A 24,988-nucleotide genomic window follows, 5' to 3' on the forward strand; every position below is an offset into this window, starting at 1 on the left:
AATTTCAACTAGTGTTGTCCCATATCGAGTATCGCTGACACCTGTTACGGGAGCCTTGCATCGCAATCAGATATTCAATTACAGGTAGGCATTTTGGACGCTATCTAAACCTACTGTTGAATTCATGGCATTTTTCAAATAACATTTTATAACTGCGAGTGGAATGCTATGTACCTTCCATCAAAGAAGTGGATATTTGTTATACATTCACATTTAATAAAATTTAAAGAATTTAAACACAACAAATGACGTTTTAATTTTTGTTTTAACTTATGACATAAATATATTTTTGAAAAAGGAGCGTTCTAGCGTTATGTTATAGCTTTTTATTTATTCAGTATTTTAAACCTGTAATAACATGTTGTTGCACTTTAAAAGTATTTTTTGCTACGTAATCGCTACGAATTAGCTACATAATCGCTACGAAGTAGTTACGTAGTCGCTATGAAGTAGCTACGTTCTTGCTACAAATCCCAATCCTACTAATCCCCTACAAATAAATAAATTGTTACTTAGTGATATTAGAACACATTAAAATGAAACATATATCACCTCATTCGCAGACGTACTAACACGCGCTATTAAAATGACAAACTCTCTAAAGGATACAATTTTTCAGACTCAGCACCGAAGCTTTTACCGTGATATGAAATCTTGAAATACGCGCCTTTGATACCTGCCTCATGAAATTGATAGAACCGCGAATTGGACTTTCCAGTTCAATATTTCTAATATATTTTCACTTGAATCGCTGGAATATTAATGGAATTTCGCAAACTTCTCACATTTACGGAACCGGATCCGCCGTGGCTTTTAGATATGTAAGGCAGATTAAACGCGAGTAAACATGAACTTGGTTTAAACTGGAGTACAGACTTATATAAGATTTTTGAAGAAACTTTTCATTAGAATATTTGAATTTGGAATATGTATTAGATTTACGATTTGAAATATAATTTTAGCCAAAATTTTAAAATCTACCTTATTGACGGTATATGTGTCTCTAAAGATTGATTTTAAATAGTTTATGGATGTTTTTCTTTTTAATAAAAGTTTCTTGTAAGACAATTTTACTATCTACGGTAAATGCAAGAGTTCTTAGAACATTTCATACCGTATATAATTACTGAAACATACTGAACAATAATAACGGTCATATCCACAAACGCAACATATACCTGAATTAAACATAACATTGAAAGGTACAAGTCATAGGGAGTAAGTTTTTTAATAAATTAAAATGGGTCATATTAACTAGAGTTCAATATTACCTGCAATAGCCAATAACATCTTCGGTGGAATGTCGGCAAAATGGCGGAGTGTACGTAGCATCCATAAATGCACTGAAACGTAAAAAATATATATTAGTTTACTCATGTATCAACAGACATTTTGAAGTGTCAAATTCTGTACTGGTAAGCCGCACATTTCCACAAAATTATTAATTACACCCAATAGCATTTGAATTAACTAGAAACTATCGTCACAGGTTTAGTTCAGATAATATATACGTATATATGTGCTAAAACCCTTATGTTTCTTATGCATCTCATTAAATTAAATCAAAATTAACACATTTATGAATGATATATTTTTAAAAAATCATCAACATCCCTTTAGTTGACTTCAAACCAGAAACACCTAGAAGCTTACATTGTTATTTAGAATTGAATAGAAATTGGCAGTTGACTTGAATAAATCTAAACATTGAACTGGTTAATCATCCAGTTTTCGAAATACTTTGATGAAGTTTGTAAATTCTCTAAAATCCAATTTATCAATAGTTGTTAATCTATTGAAACTCAATTGGCAAAGTAATAAACGTTGATTTCAATAAGCAACGGGAAAATGTTTTTTCCTTTAAAAATAAATCACACGTAAAGTTGATAAAATAAAAACTATAAATCAAATTTGTACGTGATTGTACTCACTATTAAATCAATGCGCAATATTTATCGCGTTCTTCAAAACATGAAATTGTGAACAAATAGCTTTTATAATTTTATTCTACTTTCGAAACACTTTTATCGTAGTATTCAATTACTATAACTAATTTTTTAATACAATATATGCCAAATAGAATTAAGCAAACAAGTGCTTTCTAAATATTTGACTCTGATTGTTGCAAAACTCCAATTTGAAGGAAACTATGAATACGCCAATTGTAAATAAGAAATTTGGTTATTATGACGCACTACAATCGATCATAAAATAAAATAAAATTATTAGAAAGATAAAATAACGAAGAATATTGTGTGTCGATTATGGCCATTTAAAATCGCTTTGACTTAAAAAGTATGCATCTTAGAAAAAGGCTTAAGTTAGAAATACTATAACATTTATTAATATATATAATATATCCAAATATGTAAGTGATCATACATAAATAATTCAACGCTAGACGCATTTCAAAACTGAGGTGCGGAAGCGGTTTTAATTACATATTAAAGCGAAATTAACTATAGGTAGAAATCCGTTTACTGAGCATTTCAAATTTCATTTCATCAGAGGTAGTGTTTATGTTGAGTTACTCTAGATAAAACAAGGCTATCATAGAATTTGCACCTGAACTAACTTCGTTATACTGTTAATAAACAACGTTTCAAAGGACAAGCGTAAGCCGTCGTCATATTATTAAAACAATATTATATTGCATAGTATTCTATACAATATAATACTAGATATTATAATATGAAATATATACTTTCCTGTGAAATCTTTTTTTAAGAACATTTTTGTGTTATAAATGTCATATCATTGTTTCATGTTCCTCACATGAATACTAATTACGCAAAAAACTCAGTTTTGTATCGCGCTGCTCGGACATACAATGACCACTATTTAGGCATTGACTTCTTTAGGTTATCGTGGAATGTGGTTAAAAAATGTATTAAGAATATACATAGCGCAAAATAGTCTACATCATAAGCACGACCCACATACACACCATCACATACACACCCACATTTTACACCATTACACAACACAACCAATTTAGGCTTAATTAATTAAATTTAATCAGTTAGTTAATTGTATTAAATACATTGTTTGTTTGTTCCCTTTTGTAAATCTTTTTGTTATATAATGTATCATGTATTCCATCTGTGGCTATGTTCTCGGTGTATTTGTTTGCTATTATATGTATTTTGTGTTAGCTGTAGGAGTACAAAATAAATAAATAAATAAATATCTATTTAGATTTGTTTTGAATTTCAATTGTCTACATCATTTTACATCATGTATACTAATGATTGGGCCAATAGTAAAACATTTTTACATTTCTTGAGCATTTACATGATTCCAACTTATCAACATTATCCAAGCCTAAGAAAAGTCCCTAGTTGAAGAAAAAGAAAAAGCATTTGTCTTTACTGATATTCATCTAGCTAAAAGTTATGATTATGGTAACTTTATTTTTGATTACCAGGCAAAGACTTTCTTTAAACTTCTTTATACGATAGTTTTATTTAACTTAGTTCTCGCGTCGACAAAAGATAATATTACAAATAAATAAGTCACAGTAATTAGTAAATTACTTATTATTCACTTTTTAATCAATATAATGCAAGATTCTTACTATTTTATTTTTATTATATCCAGCTTCTAACAAAATCACAACAATAAAGTGACTTTTGCACTTAGCTATTGTTCTTACATTATTCCCATTTAATATATTCATAGCACACTATATCAATATAATAAAGTTTACAGAATATAGCAGATTTTCTAAACCATCTATGTTGTCAAGGACTAGACCTTACTTGATATTACTTCTAATTTATGGAGATCATTTATTAGTTAGTATTAGTATTATATTCATAATACTAAGTGAATTAAAATGTTAACTCTTAAAAGTGGAAAAAGTTTTATTGACTAAAGGAACTTAACCTTCTTAAAAAGTTCCTAAGGTAGCAAAAGTAATACTTACTTAACAACCTTAACATTAATTAAATTCTAATAGTATAATATATATATACTTATTTGTTGTACTTTTTGTAATTGTTTACGTCAAGTACTTTTAATAGTACCTATTGAATTTCTTCTAACTTAAACCACAGTACACTTAGTGGCAACAGTTGTGGTATGTATTATTCAGCTGCACGCTGCTACTCATATACTATGTATGTATATTATGACGTCATTCAATACGACTAGCCAGCCCTCTCGTAGCAGCACTTAAAGAAACTAACGAGATCTTTTCGGTAAATGATTTGTAAATCTAAAATGTAAGTTATGTTTGAATGCTCATATTAAATATTAGCAAATAATTTTAAGTTTTAAGGTTGACTGGGCTCAACAAAAATGTGTGAATCGGACAAGTTTCATTGATTCAAACAAAATCTTAATTCAATTTTTAATCTAATTTAATCATGCTTATTTTTCTTTGTCCATGCTTGTTTTTCCTGTTAATTGTTACCATCATTAAGAATAAGAATAAGTTTTCACAAATTATAATTAATCAAAATAAGTTTCGTACTTCTGCATTTTTATTCGAAAGAGATCGTTTAATCGATAAGAGCGCTGATTCAATATGTATAGATTATTTCTTTCTTTTGAAATTTTTATCTAATATAAATTAATAATATATAATCACTCAGATTCACGAAAACATCTTAAAGTTAGAAAAGCTTTCTCATAAAAATATATTTCTTTGAAAACAAAACTTGGCCATATTCACAAACACTGGTTAGTTACAGTGCGTATATTTTATTCAAGAAGTACACCAGCCGGCCATCTGTTTGCACACTTTGTGGCCAGTGCGTGACGATTTCGTTATGTTTCGGAATGTTAATATGTGAAACTTGGTACGCTTACGTGGTAATAGGTAGCTAAGAAATTGTGGAAGTTTGAAGGAAATCCTATAACTTCCTACGTGTAGGGAAAATTATGTACACATTGAAGAATGTTTACGCTAAACAATGGTGCTTTAGTGATATATAAGCCAAGGTGTTTCAGGTGCTCATGGGCGGTAAGCGCTTGTACATTCTGGTATCAAGTGCTGACACAGCGAAAACATTTTTATTTTATTTTTATGGAATCTCTACGCAAGACATATATTCGTGCACTATTTTTTATATTAGCAATAAATAATCAGGCCTTAGTGTATTAAATATTGTTATTTTTTCGTATAAATCATAACCATTACATTTGACTTTTGCAAATCGTATAATATGCATGAGAATTATAATGTTTAGAGATATATGAAGATAATCAAAAGTACAATTAATTAAACAATTATGTATGTTAAAAAAGCATCATGTTTCATGGGCTTCATTCATGAACCTCCTGTCAAGAAAAAAGAAAATTCAGTAAAAAAACCAGTGTCGCTACGAGCTTGTAAGGTTCAGATTTCTTTAACTTTTTCGTGATTATTAATTTTTCTTAATAGGTGGGCAGCCTTATTTCTGTGCCTGACTCTTTAGCTCCAGATATGCCGGTTTTCTCAATACGTTTCCCTTCACCGGACTAGCGAGTGTAAAGCGAATCCACAATACTGACTGACAGTTTCTCCTTGAAACTACTAGCACAAAACTGCTCGCAAAGAATTAGGTGTGTCGTTTTATATAAGTTGCTTACATCATACCCAAAATAAAAATATTTATTTGCGACAACAGCAACTAAATAAACAAGAATAAAAATCCTAGGTCCTAAAATCATAACTTTGCCTTTGTTTCATGAATTTTTATTTAGTCTTGCTGAACTCATTTAGGACGAAAATAATATTTTTCCTGAATATTATATTGTTTCACCGCAGACGAGAAAATTTCATTATTCTGCGTTATGTGTTCCTTGATAAGGTTCTTTATGTATTCAATAAATGTAAAATTATTTAGGGCCTTTGATAAAGTATTTTACTGTTGCGAATTTTTTTTTGTTTCAAGTCACGGAATCGTCGAGTTATAATAACCATTTCCGTGTAGCGCATTTTTGTGTGGGCCTCAAATTTCTGTATATGTTTCGTAATCACATGTTTTTTCTATTAGAGGGTGTGCCTGACACAGACCGTCGACTTTTTGTGTCTTAGGCATGTCAGTTTCCACACACATTTCATCACCATATGAGCGAGTGATCACAGCTGGAAATGGAACATACGACGACGAGAGATGAAAGTCGCACACTAAAACCTCCAAAAGGCTAAAGTATATCTGCATATGTATCCTTTGACTCGTCATAAATTAGCGTATGTAAATACAACAATAACCTACAAACTATGCCTGGCTCTATATGGTAGTTGTGACATAGAGAGGCAGTAATATTGCGTAAAGTATGCCATAGAAGTTCATTTATGTATCTATCGCGGGTGGGTACTGATGATCATCAGCGAATCTCTGGCCTATGCGTGTTATATAATACACCCGTAACTGTACAGACCCTGACAGTGTCAGGACAGTTTAATTAAAGATTCACTGCAGCCTAATCGACCACTTTTATTATTAATTGTTAATTTATAAAATAATAGATCAATGTCTTTGTTAATTCATTTGGTGCACCTGAATAGAATTAAAACGTGTGTAAATTAAATTAAATCTCTCAGTGAACACAGCATTAGAATAAACAATTCGATTTCACTGTTCAGTTGTAGTAAAAACCCGTGAATCGAGCAATTATCCATCCAATAAATAAACAGTTAATAGGACTATTTCAATCCACATTCCAAATACGGTGCCAGTACATAAATGTTGAATATTTTTTTTAAGTCTGGGTCATGCTTTTTTTTACCTACGTGATGACCATTTACTTTTCTTAATAGACAAGTACATAGGTGATTACTTTTTGTACTCCATGTTACGTCTTCTCTGTGCTGCTCTACGGCGTAGAATCTTAGACGCTGACAGAGACTATGTCCAAAAAACTAGAAGAGTTTAAGATCTGGGTTTATCGACGTATGCTTAAAACACCTTGGATAGATAGAAGATAGCCCCTTGTACCTGATACACGCCGTCGACTTTTTGATGCTCAGGCAAACCGGATTCTTCACGATGGTTTCCTTCAGCGTTCGATCAATTGTTAAAATTAGCACAGACAGAAAGTGGATTGGTGCATAGCCGGGGATTGAACCTACGATCTCAGTGATGAGAGTCGCACGCTGAAGCCACTAAGCGAACAATGCTCTTATTTATAGTTTATAGTAGTATTCAATGAATTACAATAAAAAGATAAAAAATAATCCCTTGATATTATAATAATTAGGTAATATATACTATGAGTTCAGTTCTGTCGACGTAAACTTTAAAACCTAATACGCGGATAGAATAAAGTCTCGCCATATATTTTCGAACGCCCCACTCAATAACTGGACTTGGGAAGCTTTTTCAGCATTTTCAAATATACCTAAGATATTTATCTTCAGATTATAGGCGATCCCGTTTTCTGGATAGTTTACATTCGAATTGAAGCTATTTTTATTCTTATTAGAAAGATGAGTAATGAATGATGTTTAGGATTAATTGGTATATTACTTAGCCTAGCCTAGCACACTTTTACTTCGTTACGATCTTGTTTGATTCACACACTAATATTTTATTGACAATACTATATTTGTGTGAGATGTGAGATTGTCCGAAATGACATTATTTTAGTCGTGTGGATTTTCCACGCTGATAATAAGTTTATTGTTATATTAAAAATATTAGGATAAATCTTAAACATTTCTTTAGTTGATAATTTCTTAAATTATTTAATATGCTTATAAACTTTTTATTCAGTCACGGCGCATAAGACATACAAGGTATGAATTGGGCGCGGCTAAGTTAACTTAAACCCACGCCACCCGTACCCTCAAAGTTCATAAAACAATGCTGGCTTTATTAGGCCTCCAGCTAAGCAAGGAACTTTCACCCTTTACTAAAACTACATTCCAGATGCTAGACCAACTTAAGTAATTTAACTTCATTCGCTTATTAAAATGTCATCCTTGCTTGAAAATGATTTAGTTAAAATTGCATGATACTGCACTCGCGATAGCATAAATTTCAATTTCGCTAACACGGCAGAAAAACTTTTATAAAAACTTGCAGCTTTTCTGCGAAGTTTAAATTTCGAACCTTACCAACATTCAAATCATAAGGTGCCTCTAAAATTTGTTTTAGGAATGCTACTTTCACATTCACATACGTGTTTTAGACTAAGAAACCGTTTGCCTATATTGCTCTTATTGAACAAAGGCATAAAGTATGTTTTTCTATTTGCTGTAGGCGTGTAAAAAATATTCTATTACCAAATCCAAGGTAATACATATAAAAACTTTCCATTATCGTTTGATTATCAACGACCCATTTTCTCGGCACAACAAAGGCTTATAAAAACGTGCTCCAGGTTAAACGATTCCCCAAGCAAAGACCTTTAAGATATACCATTAAATTCAACAGTGAGGTAGGTAACGTTGATATTGGCTTTTCGCCAGAGCAGAGATCTTGAGCTGTCTAACACGTTGAGATAGATTGCCGTAAACAGGTGGACGTGAAAGCCAACCTGACACTTTTGGTATAAATTTATAAGTAAGTTATGGCACTTTTGTTGACATTAAAGTTAGTCACGAAAGCTTTTAAAATGAGATTTAGATCTATATTCGTAAATGTGAAAAATTTCAAAATTGTGTTATACTGTCCTAAATACAGATAAAATAATATTTGAAACACTATTTTTTTAAATCAAAACACCGATCCTGTGGAACTATTGAATGATAAAGATTCAGGAAAATGATTGTATGTAGTTATTTTTTTACTATAGAGTATAAAATAGCATATGACGTATCCTTGTTAGGTAACTGCAAGGTGGACTGGCGAGTCGCCAGTTTTAACAGTTATTGTGCGGGAAACAAATGTTCAAATCCACTTGACCGATTCTGACGATTGTTTTGGAAGACAGCCTATTAATTTGAGGCTTAAACTGAACCGGTGCCAGCGGCGAAAGCTGATTAGAAATGCACTCCGATTTCATAAATTGTGAAGTGCATTTTTCCAATCCGTCTGACGCTGGTTTGGAGAAATAAGCTTTATTTTTGACATGAATACTAAGATTTTAGCCTCGCACTGAGTTTTTATTTATGATATTTGAACAATGAATTGTAAAATTGGCTGTAAGTACATTATTAATGAATATATTTATGGGTTTGGAAATTTCGCTCAATCGATCGACTTTAATGATTAATACACGGTAATACTATACAATGTTTATATTATAATAAGACACAAACAGTGTTATATTTTTTAATCTAAAATAAATTAGTCTTGCGTACAAATACAAAGGCATATTTAAATATTAAAGATGTGTGATCAAACAACATCCGAAAAACCAACAAATATTATAGCAAAAAATTTACTGTCTGAGTAAAAAATGTAAAATTCATGAAATCCAGTAGCCGTCAGGAACAGTTAAGCTATAAAAATGGCGATATGAATAAAAAATCGAATTATCGGTTGAAATCATGCGCTCTGTATGGGGAATAAGTCAGCAACCAACGCCATTGAAAAGCCAGGCACGGTCATTTTGCCCTAACAATTAGGGGCTGCTATTGACATATATACGTATAAAGAGAAATTATTTGAGCCAATAAAATTATTTTCAGCCATAATCATCTTTCATGGCGATATCGAGTCAGTTCTGTGAATGAAGGTCCATTTTAAATAACAATACAGATACAGATAATGGATTAATTTGAACATTGAAAAATATAAGGAACTTATTGTAATTATTGTGTATAAAAACTTATTATTTAAATTAGCACACTATAATTAATCCTTATACCATTGTTTTATTAACAAGACCAAAGACGGCAAACCAGGGTTTTGAATCATTAAATGTTTAATAAATATATATTATATTTTATATTATATTGTGTTATTTATGTTTCTTTAGCAACGAAGTGTAAATAAATAAATAAATAAATAGGGAACTGTATTTACTACTAAGTAGCATAATTTTAAGCTGTGTATTTAACTGTACATTACGCTCCACTCTCACCCGATGTTATCTGGAAGATAGTGGCAAGAACACAAGGTATGCCACCTGAACTCTGTGGACCATAAACAAGTGACTGTTGCGTGCATTTGAATGCAATAAGCTATGGGAGGTAGCGAGTTTTATAAAACAGACGAAATCTGTTCAGTAAGTAATGAATATAAATAAAAAAATATAAAATAAAGGCAGTATAAAAAACCGTTTTTACAGGGAAGTTACGTTTGTTAAATAATTTCATGTAAATGAAATGAAAGTAGTTTATTACTTAAACAAGGGTTAAACAACTAAATAACTAAATAATTCCATTAATAATGCAATTTATAATCGTGACCAGAATGTGTAGCCTGTTTCTTTCGCTATATCAATCGTTTACTAATTTTACAAACTGCGTAATAATAGTTAATCTGCATGTATGACACAAAAACTCTTACAATATCAATTTCCAGTTGATTATAATTGCAATTTACATAAAAAAGCTCATACGGTGCAAGGACGGCCGCCATTCGCTAACCACTTTCGCCTCAATTTAATTGGCGCAATTCCAATCTGAAAACAAAACACTGGCGTGCTCTCTGATAGTGGCGAGAAAGCCCAACGCTGTGAATTAGTGTCCAATTCTTCTACGGTTAAAACCCTATATTGAAAACGTAATTAGAGCTTCTTAAAAACTCCATTATTATCACAGTGCCAAGACTGAAAAACTTTTTTATAACTATCGGTAGCAAAATTTTACATTTAGTTAAATGACCCTAACTTGGGGTACCTTAGTTTGTTTCCTGACAAACTGTTGCAGGTTGGATAGAACTCGTACGATAAGAGTTTTACGATGTGTGAGTGGGATTTCAAGGCAGCGTCGATAATTAGGGGAAGGAATCTTCGGTGCTTTAAATGGAGGAGAAACGAATGGCTACTAGGATATCCTGATTTACAGTTTTTTATTCCGGTTAGCACACGGGTTTCACAGCAATATGAATTTATGTAGTTTATATTATATACATGAATAGTGAATAATTTTCCATTCTACCTATGTTTATTTGAATTCTGAACATCTTTTCTATTATATTGTATTTCTATTGTATTATATTTTATCCATATATTATCAATGTAATTGTGATATTAAATCTTTTTACTTTATGTAAGGGCATAAGTAGTTTAATTTCTGTTTATTAATGTTGAGATGTTCTATAATTGTTGTTCCTTATATTCAAAGTATTGTCAATACAATAATACTACGTTTAGTTTTGTTTTAGCTACAATATGGAGGTTTTTTACAAACACTATACAAAATGGGATTTTACTCGCGTATTTCTCTGTTATTCTTAATTGTTGCTTACGGCACTTAAGCTTACGTTAAGCGTTGTACGTCATTGTTAACATTTAGATTTAAAATTGCACCTTTAACATTTCCCCCGTGAATTTTAAACGGTGATTATAATTTTTCCAGCTGCGCACATTGTGACTTTATCCAACCTTACTAATTTCGCTACGTTGGTAAGTTTCGAAAGAATTGTGACCCAAATAACTTGAGATAACATTTGTTTTTATAAATACCGACGGGTACATTGCTTATAAGTAAGTTAATTTAATATTAAAATCTATGTACCATTTTCCTTATACACAAGATATCTTCGTTATGTTGGTAATACATATAGAAATAATTTGGTAAAGAATTACTCTGTTTTTTTTTTATGAAAGGATAGGAAGGATAGGAGAAGCATTTCTTGAGTGGAATTTTTATTGTAAAGTATATTATATAAACTATGTTAATTATTGACCGAACGATGACTTCGTGTGACTGTCCCAAATAGTCTCAAATATAGACAAATTGCATTCCGAAATAAACCGATGCAGCGTCTTTAATTAAAATAATTTAACGACGTAAAAAGTTGAAATCAATCGAACGACAGAATAAAAACGTAAGCTCGCATAAATGTGACGCCCCAATTAGTGGTCGCTCCCAAAACTTAATTGGTAGATTCATTTGTTTATTCATCAGTTTGCAGCGACGGTCAACAGTCATCTGTTTATGTTGAGTGCAAAGTTAATGGAATTTTTGTTACAACACTAATTGTGGACTAGATTGATTGCATTTTTAATGCACTGAATTTAAATGCGGTAACAACGCAAACGACCGATCGACCGAATTTCGTTAACGTTTGTATAAATCCGGGAATTTTTCACATTTTAATGCATTAACAAGATTCCATTGCTCTTACCGGTTATGAAATACACTAGTATACTCCGACAACATGTACATAGATTTTTGATTTAAATGATTGATGACGTAAACTCAGCTTAGACAAGTTCAAGCAAAAATAAAAACAAAATCATGTGTGGTGTTTCTTTTATTCATTAATTTTCACGTTAATTTTTTAGAACGTGGTGCAGGCGATTTGGGCCATTTCACATTCCAAAGACTCTCAATCTTAAGGTGCATAATTAAAAACCATCAAATAAACCAATGCCCTGATTTAATAAAATTCCATCCCCAATATAAATAATAAAAAAGGTTAAAAGTAGACAAACATAGAATATGTAAAACGAAGAAACGCAATTTAACGAGCTCAATAAACAAAAGGAAAATGTGAACAAGCGGAAATTAGCTTAGAATAAAATAAAACATGTCACGGAGAATGGTGTTTACACATTACGGAGATAAACCATAAAGATCTTTTTTAAGAGCAGGGGTATTTTTTAAAGTATTTTATTAGTTTTGATTAAAAAACATCGCGAAATCTAACCGTGGATAACAAAAACAGCCGTTATGAAAAGATATTTCAAAACACGGCTTTGAAATTATAAATCTTTGACTCGTAGTATTTGAATTTAGAACGCGTTTTTTAGAAACGCCGTTATTTGAAAAATGTTCTTCCCAAATTGATTGATTTACGAAATAGCTTCAGGGATGTATTTCTCAGGTCAAAGAAAATCACGAGTAATCCCCAATGGCATTTAGTAAGATGTACATAAGCTTTGACTTATAAAGCTTTTGAGTTCCTCTTAGTTTTTCTGGCAGGAAAATGACATTTTTGTCGTAAGCAGTATTAATTTGTTACATAATAATATCTTCGTATCTTACGTTTAATGTCAAAAAATTACTCGTGGTGGAATTACTTTGGCTTTACTATATATCATAGATAGATATTACACTTTTCATCGCTCATATAAAGTCCTGGCTTAAAGTTTTCACCTTAGTTATATTATAACCGGTATTCGATTATGCGTTTAAAAAATGTCGCATAACCTCTAACAAAGTTAGGATAGTCTTGTCTTATAATGTTAAATATCAAATAATTCTAAAATTGTGATAATGATTTATTAAATTGAATTAAGATATATACACACTAAATGCGTAAAAAATCTTCATCATAGAGGAAATAAGCTTAAATAAAATAAACAACGATATGTATAAAGACCTTTATAAAATACAAAAAGAGGTATTGCAAACGAGCGCCGACAGTCTGCAAACAGGTGCGTCTCGGAGCTGTGTTGATGTTCCGATTTACATAAATACTGAATGATATTAACTCGATTATAATATTTAATGTTATAGCTTTGCATTGAGTAGGGTAAGGGAAATGTAGTGATAAATGTAAATTCTGCAGTCTGTATTACGAAAAATAACTTCTAATCTTTCTAATTTAATCGGAACGAAATGTCCGGAAAGTTTTGTGTGAAATAAATACATTTCAAATGAACGTTTGACATAAAATTAGCTTATTTTATTGATGTACAACTTTATGTAAAATATAATGACTTACTTGTTAACATAAGCTGGCGTAAAGGGCTCGAATTCTGATAAAATAATTATTGTTCACTTATATCACAATAATTGGTACAAAAGCAAATTGCCTACTTGCCTATTTAGGCAAATATTTATTTAAATACTAATGAAATAGACGCAGAAATGTGTCTGTACCGTGGTCTATTGAGACTTCAATGTTTAATTTTTCGATCAATCCATTTATTAAAGTATTTTGGTACAATGTAAATCGCTACCTAACACTAACGGTATTAATAATAAGCTGCAAACTTAACTAATTTTGATCATATAACTACGGAGCATCGTCGTAACGGAGCACCTTCGTTTAAGCCTTAATTCTTGACAAAGGCTCGATCGATATAATGCTATTTAGACTGCAGCCTACCGATTTTAATAGTACAATACATACCCTAAGACAGGTTTAAATTGTGTGCAATTAAACACGGCCAATTTTTTTATTGGTTTTCCCTTGTCAACAAATGTTTTTCTTGGATTTTCACTCTCGATATAACTAACAACAATATAAATAATGTTTTTGTAAACTATGCAAGCAAGTTTTTAAAAGAGATTGTGGTTAGGCTATTGTCTACAATTTTTTTTAAATTAATTTATAGTGTGAATTTTATTTTCATTCGATTCCAATAAGTTTAGCAAACCTGCCTAATTAACGATGTATATTATTTATTATCTATATCTAGTAACTTCTAGATAACCTTCAAAATAATAATGTTCATAAGACAATGTCGATAACTTATTGATATTATGTTACCTACATGAATACATTATTTTTAAATTGAATTGATGTATGTCGTCCATATATTAATCATCACTACATATTATACAAAGTCGCTTTCTCTGTCCCTATGTCCCTTTGTATGCTTAAATCTTTGAAACTACGCAACTGATTTTGATGCGGATGATGATGATGATTTTTTTTATTATATATATATTAATAGATAGAGTGATTCAAGAGGAAGGTTTATATGTATAATAACATCCATTAAGTAGTGGAGAAGTACTGTTATTTTTGAGGTTTCTAATGTGATGTCGTAAATAATTACATTTTTTCCGCTTACATTGCAAACGCAGGCTGAACCCTACGAGTTTTATCAAAATAATGTACTAAGTATTGTACACATTGAAATGGTCTACAGAAAAGTCCGTGATGGTATATGTCTATCTCTTCTGGATAACCCACATTTTTATATACAACGTTCACAGATTTTCTGTAGTGTATTTAGTATCAGCATTGCACCCGTGCGAAGCCGGGGCGTGTCGCTAGTATATTATATATTACGTTATTGTCGTCAAACTGACATAGTTTCACTTACCTCGGTACCTTGAACCTTCAGTTTCATGTGATCTTCTCGCGTTGTCTTTCCGTCTTTCCGTTTCTTCCAGCAGTATCCATCGCGCCTGTATCGGACCTTCTTTCGGCTGTATAGAAGCATGGAGCCGCTTTTTGGCCTGTAAAAAAATATTTTTATTAAAATCTGTAAATATACAAGCATTTCTGCACAAGAATTTTAAGTGATTAATAAGTTTTTGACTATATTATTCATACCAGTTACGGACATTCACACTGCGATAGCGATGGCCTTTTCAACAGTTGCTAAACTTTATAAAAGTTTACGGTTAGTATTTTTAATTTGAAATAAACTTTATGTATGTGTTTAAAATAATGCATAGAAATAGATATGATAAAATAAATCTATCAGAACCAAGTTCTGTTATTAATAGTGCGGTTTATTTCGAAGTGTTAAGCTGGAAACAAAATGAGGTAATAGACAAGTACAGATGGGGGCTATCGCTCCGTTTTGATTTGGCGTTGTTTCAGCTCCCCTATCAGTTAGATTGTGAATTTTTCTAGCACATTCGTTGCCAACTCGATTCCCCTATAATCCATTCAGCCGTGAGGCTTTGTTTCTGAATGAACCGCTTTAAATCCGATTAGAACATTTGGTTTGCAAATTTTTGTTACGATGATATTAATCCTTGTTTCCTTAATGAGAATTAAAAAAACAATTTAAAACAATACAGAGACGCTCTCTTATTCGATCCCAAGCATGAAAAATATTTAAAATGTGGGTGGTAATAAAAGTCCAAATAAAACTATTGCTCACTACACTTATTAATTTTTTAATACAACCAGTTAATACTTTTATTCAAATGAATAATAAACCTTATGGAAATTATTTATTTTAATTTAATTTTCAGTTAAAGACAAATCTCATTTATAGGGCGTATTAAAAGTGTATCTACGTATTATAAATAAGTAATGTTTGTGAGGTTGTAGGGTGTAATCTCTGGATCTACTGAACGAGTTTTGTAAATTAATTTACCAATGGCCACGTTATTTGTAAATATAATTACGCGAAACAGGAAGAGACTTTGTCATTGTAAGAATTGCGGAGGAAGTTGGTGGAAAAAACGGTCGAAGAAAAACGTTTGTTGTAGAGCTTGATAATATAACTTCCTTAGTCAGCGAAATCATGTGTCTAACTTTGGTGGTCTATCGCGATAAATATAAAAACTAATTCATTGAAGTATGTTTCAATATCTAATTCATTATTGACGAAGGTTTGTGTACATCATTTTTCAAGGTTTAATCTTAGATCTATAATCACTGTCACCCTGGGCGGATCGTTAGTAAATTATAAACTGCTTCTGTTTTACCAGAAATTATTAAAATTGTTAGAATGCTTCAAAAAAATCTATTACCAATATAAGCAGCTTCCTTGCTGTTATTGCTTGCTTATATTTACTGTAACAATTATCTATGTACAAAAAGCAATTAATAAAGAAATCGTTTAGAAAGAAACGATACATAAACGATAACATCTACATCACCCTAATGACCGCGACCCATTTTCCCGAGGGTTACCGCGATCTCTATTAATAGATGATACGTTACTTTTACACTCATTTTTCACTTTTGAAAAGTAGGTTAGTCATTAATATTAAAGTGATCAGGGCAGATAAATATCTAATAAAGACATTTAAGTTCAACCTTAAAAATTTCAAAAAGTTCTCATTGATACCGGCAGTCTGGTCCAACTTAAGAGATAGGATAGCTTAGATCTTTAATTATAGTCGCAATTTTATATTATTGCAAATTATTTGTCTATAATTAATCACAATTATCTGTTAACACAAAAAGGTTCTCAGAAGAAACAGATTTCGATACTTTTCGACTGGATTGAGTAAGGCATCAAGAGATGGCACTGCTATGGTAAGCCGAGAAACGTGTCGTATAAGGTACAATTCAATATCATGATTACCATATTGTGTTATTGAGGCTAAAGTATTGATTAAATTTATTTTGTGAAACGGAGGAGAAACAAAGTTCGCGGGGGCAACTAGTTGTACATATAAATAAACGAATAAAGGAATAGGAATAGAATTGCTTTAACTCTATACATTGAGTTAATCTAAAAGACGTTAAATTCAGTTAGCTTCCAAAGGAGCCTTTAATTTTCTCCACACATTAAGTGCAGAGTGCATATTATGCGACGCGTGTACCAGGCTTACTCCTAACAAAATAATTCGATTAGCCGCTCGTGAGCCAATTACTAATCATATTTCACATTAATTTCGCTTGCGTTTCACGGCTAATCGTGTGCATCACACTAAACGAAGCTTCGTTGCCAAAAGGCTGGGATAATCTGACCGGCTAAATAAAACTCTTAATGCGATATAATTAAAGTCTATTTTTCGACAGCATATTTTCGTTATAGCTAATAAAATAACGCTTAACGATTCTTGTGGGCGTTCAATTAAGCAATAAGGATGAAGGTAGTTTCTTTGAGTGTTAATAACTTTTGTTTCATGTGTAATTTTGAAAATTAAAGCGTTTAACTTCATCGTTACTTATTTTCGTTTACAAAACTAGATATACATAAATCTTTTAAATATACATTTTTGTATATTTAGATACAAGCAATTTATATGCGTGAAATTTAAATATTAATACTGGCCATAATAATAATATGTAAAAACCACAATGGGTAAAAGGTGGATATGAAATTTAATACATAATACATTATTTTATTAAAATTCAAAATTTGATATTTCCGTGACAATAAATTGATTAAAATGTTTTTATGAAAGGAATCTAAAAGTTTTTGTTTAAAAGCTATATTTTCCCACATAGTTTAACTGTCGCAGTGGGACGTGAGAACGGGCAATAAAAACTAAAACTGCGTGCAATGATATTGAGTTTTCCAAATTATTTGTAGTAGATAGCTTTAGTTTGAAGATGTTGTATTAACTTTTAGCGATACAATTCGATCTTAGAATTGGATAATATTCTTACATCTTATTAAATTCGTATAACTTGGTTGAATATTTCCAACCGTGAAAAAGTAAATGAATAATCTCAGCAAGCGCTTTTCATCTGAATACAAGTGACGTACCACAATAATAACGTGCATCTATCACTCATCCGCACTTTACGCGCCATATAGCATCCACAACGCAATATTTTCCTCCATGTCGTTATATCTGAACGGCGGCGTCGGATACATGGCTTTTCGCCGACTAATAAATCGCGTATTGAACGAATAAATCAAGCCAATGTTAGTTTTTTTTCGATGCGTCAATGGACGTTTGTTCAGTGTAATTGCATTCTTGTGAAGGTTTTTATCTGTGAAAAGTTGCGAGGTTTAATTATATTAAAAATGTATGGAAGATAATAATTTAAATAGAAACACAATATGTATTATATATAGCATACGATATATAACGTGTGTGTGAATATGTAAATCGCAGACCTGCAGATAAAGTAGATGTGAGTTCCAACCTTACTGTTACAACGTCCCATTTTTTTTTTACCGTTAAAAAAAAACTTGGTAACATCATACGATCTAACTAGGTAATAGACTTATTCACATAAGGAATATTTGAGGCTTTTGGATTAGCATTATAACTTCAGTCCATACCTTTCATTAAAATATTTATTTTATTAAAATGGAATTTGATGAAGTTCCATAAGAAATTTACGAATTGGATAACCCTTAATTGACCTTAAATTGGTCAAGGTTAAAAGCCGTTCATTACAAAAAATCAAAGTGGGTTGAGTTGACGAATCGTTCGGTAAGGCGCCTTTACGAGCGGCTATTTGTTCAATGTGAAGAGATTAAACCGAGTTATGTTTTACTATACACATACATTGCTAGGAAAACGGAAAATAGGTACAATATTTTTTTAATTCTAAACAAATTTAATCGCGTGTATATTATAAGGACTTAGTATCCCTAACATTACTAAGCATATCATTTACATTTTATTCGTATACTAGCTGACCTGGCGAACTTTGTTCCGCCTTAATGGCAATAAATAAGCAGTTTGGGTTTTTTTATTGGAAAAAATACAAAAAAATTAAATACCTACATTAATCATTCATTATTATTTCTGTATTTTAGTACATAGGTTGCTCTTCACTTAAGTACCTTGTGATACACATTTTTTCATTTTTTGTTTTATTATCAGGCGCAAAAACAAACAACGCTGATGGTCTTCCGACCCGTGAACATGCCACGTATAATTGACCATGGGAAAAACATGAATGTTCTAGATTTAAACCACAAACTTTTAAGGATTGGCCTTGTGATTTGTTGATGGTCATGGAAAATGCAAGACGTATCGGAAATTGAAGTCTTTTAAATTCAAACGGCATATCGGTTGGGATCATCGGGATCCTCGGAATAAGAACTTCCTCACCTTTGAATTTTCCTATCATTATCGTAGCGTAAATTACATTGTTCTTCAATTTTCTAACCACCAAACGCATACCATTATGTAGTTCAGGTCATCTACATCTTTATTCTTTTTCTTCTTTTTTATCAGTAAGCAATGTAACTCTCATGTTTGTTGTCAGCTGCAGTTTCGTCACATAGCGCCATAGATTTGACGATTTGAGGCAAGCGTTTATTTCGTCGACAGCCGTAGATCTTGGAATTACTGGCAGTATTTGGCGGAAATCGCCAGACAGTAAAATCATTGCTCCTCCAAAACATCTCGATTCATTGCGTAAATCTTTTAATGTTCGGTTAAGTGCTTCCAATGCACGTTTATGCGCCATTGTGCATTCGTCCCAGATGATGATTTTCGATGCCGCTAAAACTTTGGCCATTGCTGAGTGTTTTGCAATATTACATGTTGGTTCTCCAATAGTTTGAAGATTTAACGGTAATTTTAATTCTGAATGAGCCGTACGGCATCCTTCTTACAATGTGGCTGCTATTTCAGAAGAAGCAACTGCAACCGCTATGTTGGATCTCGCCCGAACAGTTGCTAAAACTAATGACATGAGGAATGTCTTGCCAGTTCCACCAAGGGCATCTAGGAAATATAAACCACCATTTTCATCATCGTTTGCCTTCATTAAAGTATCATAAACTTCCTTTTGTTGGTATTTCAACAGGGGTACATTCGTTTGAACTACTAAATCTAATTCCTGGTGATCATATTCACGTTCCCGTTCCAATACTCGATTAAATGCGTCATTCGACAACAACAACAAATAGAAACATTCATCATTCTTTGGATGAACTGTATACATACGACAATACCGAGTTTTATAGTTCTCTTCACTGTTTATACGAATGGGCAATAGCACTATCATTATAATTAAATTGTAAATTGTAAAAATAATTAAACGTATTTATTTAATAGAAATATTTTGAATATTGATATCTTACAAATATCAAATTGTCATATATACGTCATTACATAGCTGTCATTATACGTCAATTACATAGCTATCATTTGCGTTTTATTATTCCAAGTCTGATTCTTATTTGTTATACCACTTTTTATAGTGACTGACGTTTCATGTCAAGTCCCACGGGAACGCTGTCGAACGGGATAAAAAGTATCCTATGTCCGTCTCCTGGCTCTAAGCTACCTCCATACCAATTTTCACTCAAATCTGTTCTTTCGTTCTTGAGTTATAAGTGGTGTAACTAACACGACTTTCTTTTATATATATAGATTAATATAAGCCTGCTTAAAATAGTTAAACCTGTGTACCGATTGGTTCTATCTTTTTAATATTTTTTACATAAATCGTAATTTCGTCACGTCAGTGAATCAACATTGAATTACATCACTGCATAAGCTAAGCTTCCTGTTCAGATACGTACTAAAAAGAAAAAGGACTTTTACAAGATTAAAAATCGATAATTCGTATAAATGTCGCATTTAAAACCATAAAAAAAACACACAGTACAGTATTGTAACGCTAAATCCAAACAAATTTATGTCCGCTATACCTAAACATACTAAAATGCAAATAGCCGAACTAATGAGGCCGCCGAGAACATTAACAAAAACTTAGTAAAGCATGCGAAACGCTATAATCGCATGATCAAACACCAATAAATCCTTGATTCCTAACAATTTCGCATTTCGGCTCAGTATTTATCGTTTAAAAACGAAAATTACAGCGTAAACCCACGGAACTTGTGAAATACTGAATATCTCAATCGGTAGAGTAAATTATGTGAGGCCTACACGGAATGGCTAAATTTTTATACCGTTTAATTATCGACTTTTCATCGAAGGCTTTTGTATATTCGTAGTTTAATTATTCAAAATATAAATATTTTTTTAAAATCTTAGCGGTCTATAAAATATTTATATCGTATAGTCAGCCATTGTTGTCTCCACAGTATGTGAAAATTATGCACCTAATTAAATAAGAAACATAACTTCAGAAAGAGACACGCTGGAAGGTTCTCATTCGGAGGCCAAGGCACTTTTTGGTTCGCACAGCCTGAGTGTGTGTGGTCATTATAAAAAATAGCGAAACTTTATTTTAACATTAAAAATTAAATATTAACCATATTTTCTAAGCCTTTTTATTTAAGTTCCTAATCATAAATAACTAATATTTAAGCTATAAGTAAAGGTCTGTTTTAAAATCTGTTATCTATGTAAAACAGTTTTTAAAAAGGTTTCTTTAAAGATTTCTTGCGCTTAGCTAACTGGATTTCCACCAATTCTCACGGGGAAACATGAAAATAAGCATAAACTTATGATACTACGGAGTTTGAGCTAGTTTAATAGTCAACAAGAGTTTAAAAAATTCAATATTCTAGTTCAGTATTCAGTAAAAATGTTCACGCCCAATGAAATCAGTTTTATGCTTCGCTACTTTGAATTTTTAATGCTAAATAAATAAACGTAATTACAAATTAATTCAGCAAAACAATAAGGAAATTTGTACGAAATCACATAACCGGCCAATAGTGCATGCCTGGTTATCAGTTCAACGTGTCTCATCGCTTAAGTTTTTAGCTATAAGGTATACCACTTTTGAAAGAAAGAAAACTCAAAATTATATAGTAAAAGCAAATACATATACATAAAAAAATACAAACACAATTACTTTGTGCACATCTCAGCCGTGAGAAGCTGTAAACATTGATTTACAGTAGGCCCATACTATCTCGAAGGGAATGAACAAAACAAAAATGTTAACAATTCAAATGAGTCGATGCAACTAAATTCCCAACCCAGCCGACAGACATTCTTAAAGATAACTTAATCTTAAGAGACGTAATGCCTCAGATGTCGCGGATTGGAGATGGTAGGTTGTTCCAATATTTAGTAGCGTTGTATTGAAAACTACTTCTAAGAAAAGACTTTTATATGTTTAGGGACAAGTTCTTTTCTCATGTTTTTTTTCCACCAAAAAGCTGCTGGTGTATAATTTGAACGCACGACTTCATATAGAAGATCCACTCACCACAAGTCTAACACGCTATGAGGACCATTATAGTAAGAAGTATTTATAGAATAAAATTATAAATACTCATATATTAAACTCGCATTATTAAATTGTAGTTATGACATGCTACCCGCAATCAAAAGCAATATTATTTATAGAATATAACCAAAATCAAACACAATATTGAAGAGAGATTTAAGTGTTACATTAGTGACATTTTAAAGGTGACACATATATTATAATTTCAAAACATTCATCGATCATATAAAATTACCTCCATACATTTATTGGGTTAAAAGTTACTATAAAAAACATCGCATCAAGTGCATTTTAACTTCAAATTTTCGGTTCAAAGTTTGAACATGAGAATGGAACTCAAATTCACTGACACTAATAATTGCATTCGTGCGATGCGGTTTTCCAAAACAAAAAATCATAATTATGAAGATTATCAGAAAGTTAGATCGAAATTTCTATAAATCCGTGAATAGCTTGTTTTCGCGTGCGATGCAATTAGCTTAGATGATATAACCGTGTCATTGATAGGCTTTTTACCCTTTTCAATTTATTACAATGTTACACGAACCAACATTTTATATAAGTTCTCATATTATGTGTATAATACAACAATTATTCATTTTCAAGCAACCCGAAAAAAAAGCTATTACCAGAAAGTCTTAATATGCTTTTTATACGTAAAACTTCACCATGGAGGCTGAATATAGGCTTTTAAATAAATATTTGACTAAAAACTATTATTACATTTAACATATAATATAAACATTGTTTAACGAAATTATTGTTCAGTTAGAGGCACTTAGTCTAAGCTTCAATCAGACATTTATATTAATATTTGTAATGTCATCTATTTGCAGTAATATTTGTATTGTAAAGTAATAAAACCTAAATTCATAGAACTTTAAATCAGAGGTATAAAGCATAACCACAGTGCCGCGAAGAAAATGTTAAAGTTCCTGAAAATTCGTGAGGGCTGTTTTCACCTGTCAGACAACCAGTAATTGGCTCGCAAGCTTACGTAATCATGTAACTGGCACACAGTGGACCTGTTCTTTTTTGACAGCTGATGTGTTTAAATTTTTCGCCGAATTCGATTCTTTTCGAAGTAGTGATTTATGTGTCACATTGTTTTTTTAAACGTTTAAGAAAATAAACTGCCAGTAACAATTTTGTTTATATAGAGTTAAAAAATAAATTCTCTTCAGAAAGAACACAAGACTTTTGTCGATAATTATTTAAATAATTTCACATTTTTATTTGTGTGTATAATAATATTGTAAAGAACAATAGATTAGTCTTATAAAAACTACTCGCTCAATTTCAATTATTATTTCACAATTATAATTTTCAACTATTCTTATTTTTGTTTCATTACCGTATTAGTGACATAGACATTTATTCCAAATATAGAAAATGAACAATTAAAAGTCTGAAGCCATGAAAGCGTATCTAGTTATCTAAAAAAACCAACACAGAAGATTGTAGTGACATACCATATTATACACGTGAAATTTAATATAACATAAAAAACACATGCAAAAATTAATAATAAGTATTTCTATAAACAATATTTGGCGTTATTGTCATGCAACTTTCATATCAAAAAATTCAAAATTATTTATTTTATACCTTTTAGTAACTAAAACTATATAAAATATATGGGATACTTTTAAGTAAATATAAATGACTTGTACCAGAAACTTGGTATAATCGAAAATAACATAGAAAACTGTTTTAATAATAAAAAGCTCAGTAAAGTGATTCCACGTGGATTAAATAATGATCGTACGCAGATAGTCATCGTAGGTATTACATGGTCATCCATGTACTTACCATGTAGAATAATGATTATGACCAATTACGGTAACAAAGCCTGACAGGGCTTAGCTTAAGTAATGGAATATTAGCATGTTACACTGACTTATGGGTGAAGTATTAAAATGTATGTGCTAAGTGACATAATTTATTATTAACGTCATTCCGTAATTAACTATGACGTCGCAGTATTATGAAAAATGGTGAATGCCGAAGACAGTTTTCAGTAAAAGATATTTATTCGTGTCCTTTCTACACCTTTGTTTTAAGAAATTCTAGTAAATGTAAAATACGATATTATTTTTACTAACCCTCAGCGTTACCTATAAGAATAACTGTTCATTATTTTTATATTTAATAGAGTAGGTTCTTTTATAACTGAGATAGGCACATGATTAGATATGATTGGAAAGTCTTTAAATAATTCAACTAGACAATGACAAGACTTTGTATTGCGAAAAAAATTGCGTGATTTGGCTAAGCTATGGTGTACACCGATGAAGAAAGGAGTCTAAAGCAAACCTTAAATTTAAGAAAGTTTAGTCCGCAGAAATGGGTGTTTCTTTCTAAAATAAAAAATAAAATACGTTTATTTTGGAACATAAGATCAACATAGTATCACTTATTCCACGTTATTAAATTCGAACCTGTTGGCAAATCTAATCTTATTATTGAAACCATACTATATTATTATTAAG

At 31.3% G+C, this 24,988-nt stretch overlaps 1 protein-coding gene across 2 annotated transcripts in view; it reads right to left on the reverse strand.

Moving 5' to 3' along the window:
• The window catches only part of LOC110992935 (calmodulin-binding transcription activator 2), a 146,685-nt gene that overhangs the window by 26,177 nt on the left and 95,520 nt on the right, over positions 1 to 24,988 (reverse strand). For both annotated transcript variants that reach the window (XM_022258940.2, XM_045627916.1), the window contains exons 5-6: positions 15,055 to 15,190; positions 1,272 to 1,343 (exon numbers count right to left, since the gene is read on the reverse strand). In XM_022258940.2, coding sequence (XP_022114632.1) covers positions 1,272 to 1,343; positions 15,055 to 15,174 — 192 coding nt within the window. In that variant the 5' untranslated portion in view covers positions 15,175 to 15,190. The remainder of the gene's footprint in view (positions 1 to 1,271; positions 1,344 to 15,054; positions 15,191 to 24,988) is intronic.

The sequence above is a fragment of the Pieris rapae genome, chromosome 4, assembly GCF_905147795.1.
Source record: "Pieris rapae chromosome 4, ilPieRapa1.1, whole genome shotgun sequence".
Classification (NCBI taxonomy): Eukaryota; Metazoa; Arthropoda; class Insecta; order Lepidoptera; family Pieridae; genus Pieris; species Pieris rapae.